Source organism: Buceros rhinoceros, unplaced genomic scaffold, assembly GCF_000710305.1.
Source record: "Buceros rhinoceros silvestris isolate BGI_N320 unplaced genomic scaffold, ASM71030v1 scaffold27938, whole genome shotgun sequence".
NCBI lineage: Eukaryota > Metazoa > Chordata > Aves > Bucerotiformes > Bucerotidae > Buceros > Buceros rhinoceros.
The window spans coordinates 7,269-8,157 of record NW_010427939.1 but is presented as its reverse complement, the minus strand read 5'-3'; the positions used below and the strand labels follow the sequence as shown (position 1 = coordinate 8,157).

Below are 889 nucleotides of genomic sequence, written 5' to 3'. Positions count from 1 at the left end.
GCCAGCGCCCCGCGTCCGCCGGGAGGGAGCGAGCTGCTGCCAGGGGCCGGGCAGGGTGCCAGGCCCAGCCTGCCTCCCCTTCCCCTCCCGAAACGAGGGGTTTCTGCCGTCCTCCACTGATTACCATTTATAATGTTAATAATCACCCTGATTTCCCTCGTTATCGCAGCTAATGACGGGAGAAGTAAGTGGCAGAGATCACCACTTATCCCAGGCCCAGCCTGCCTCCCCTTCCCCTCCCGAAACGAGGGGTTTCTGCCGTCCTCCACTGATTACCATTTATAATGTTAATAATCCCCCTGATTTCCCTCGTTATCGCAGCTAATGACGGGAGCAGTAAGTGCCAGCGCTTTCCCTTTCTCACTATTAATGAACAAAGGGGCTGATGCAGGAGAAAAGGGACAATTTTCTCAGGCTGGTCCTTCCCTCCCTAAACATCCCCATCCCCTCTGGCACCTCGCCTGGGCACTCCCTCGCTCAGCCCTTGCTCTGTGGGGCAGAGGAAAAGTGAAGTCTTAGAGCTAATGAACCTTGCCTGAAAAACCCCTGGGTATGCAGAGAAGAAAGGGACCCTCTGGTGCTGCAGGTGGGACCTCAGCGCTTGGGGTGGGCTGGAGAAGCACCACCTCCAGCACGTGGGCAGCAAGGAGGTGTGGGTGGACGTGGTCCAACTCCATCATCCTGGGTCTGCCTCCCAGAGTCAGCACATTCACGGCTTTGCAGCTTCTCCCCACGTGTCACCTCTGTCCCTCTGTGTCACCGCAGGGCTGGACACATCCACCGTCACGTCCTTCACCACCTTGGTGTCCCTGGACTATGAAGAGACACTCACTGCCACAGCCACAGGTAGGAGGTTGGCAGCCAACCAGCTCACCCTTGAGCTGGGGCT

The 889-nt window shown here is 57.8% G+C and overlaps 1 protein-coding gene across 1 annotated transcript in view; it reads left to right on the top strand.

The window, feature by feature from the left end:
• SSC4D (scavenger receptor cysteine rich family, 4 domains) overlaps positions 1–889 on the top strand; it is a 7,660-nt gene that overhangs the window by 2,903 nt on the left and 3,868 nt on the right. Inside the window, exon 5 of the mRNA XM_010142110.1 lies at positions 766–846. Within this exon, the coding sequence (XP_010140412.1) occupies positions 766–846 (81 nt within the window). The remainder of the gene's footprint in view (positions 1–765; positions 847–889) is intronic.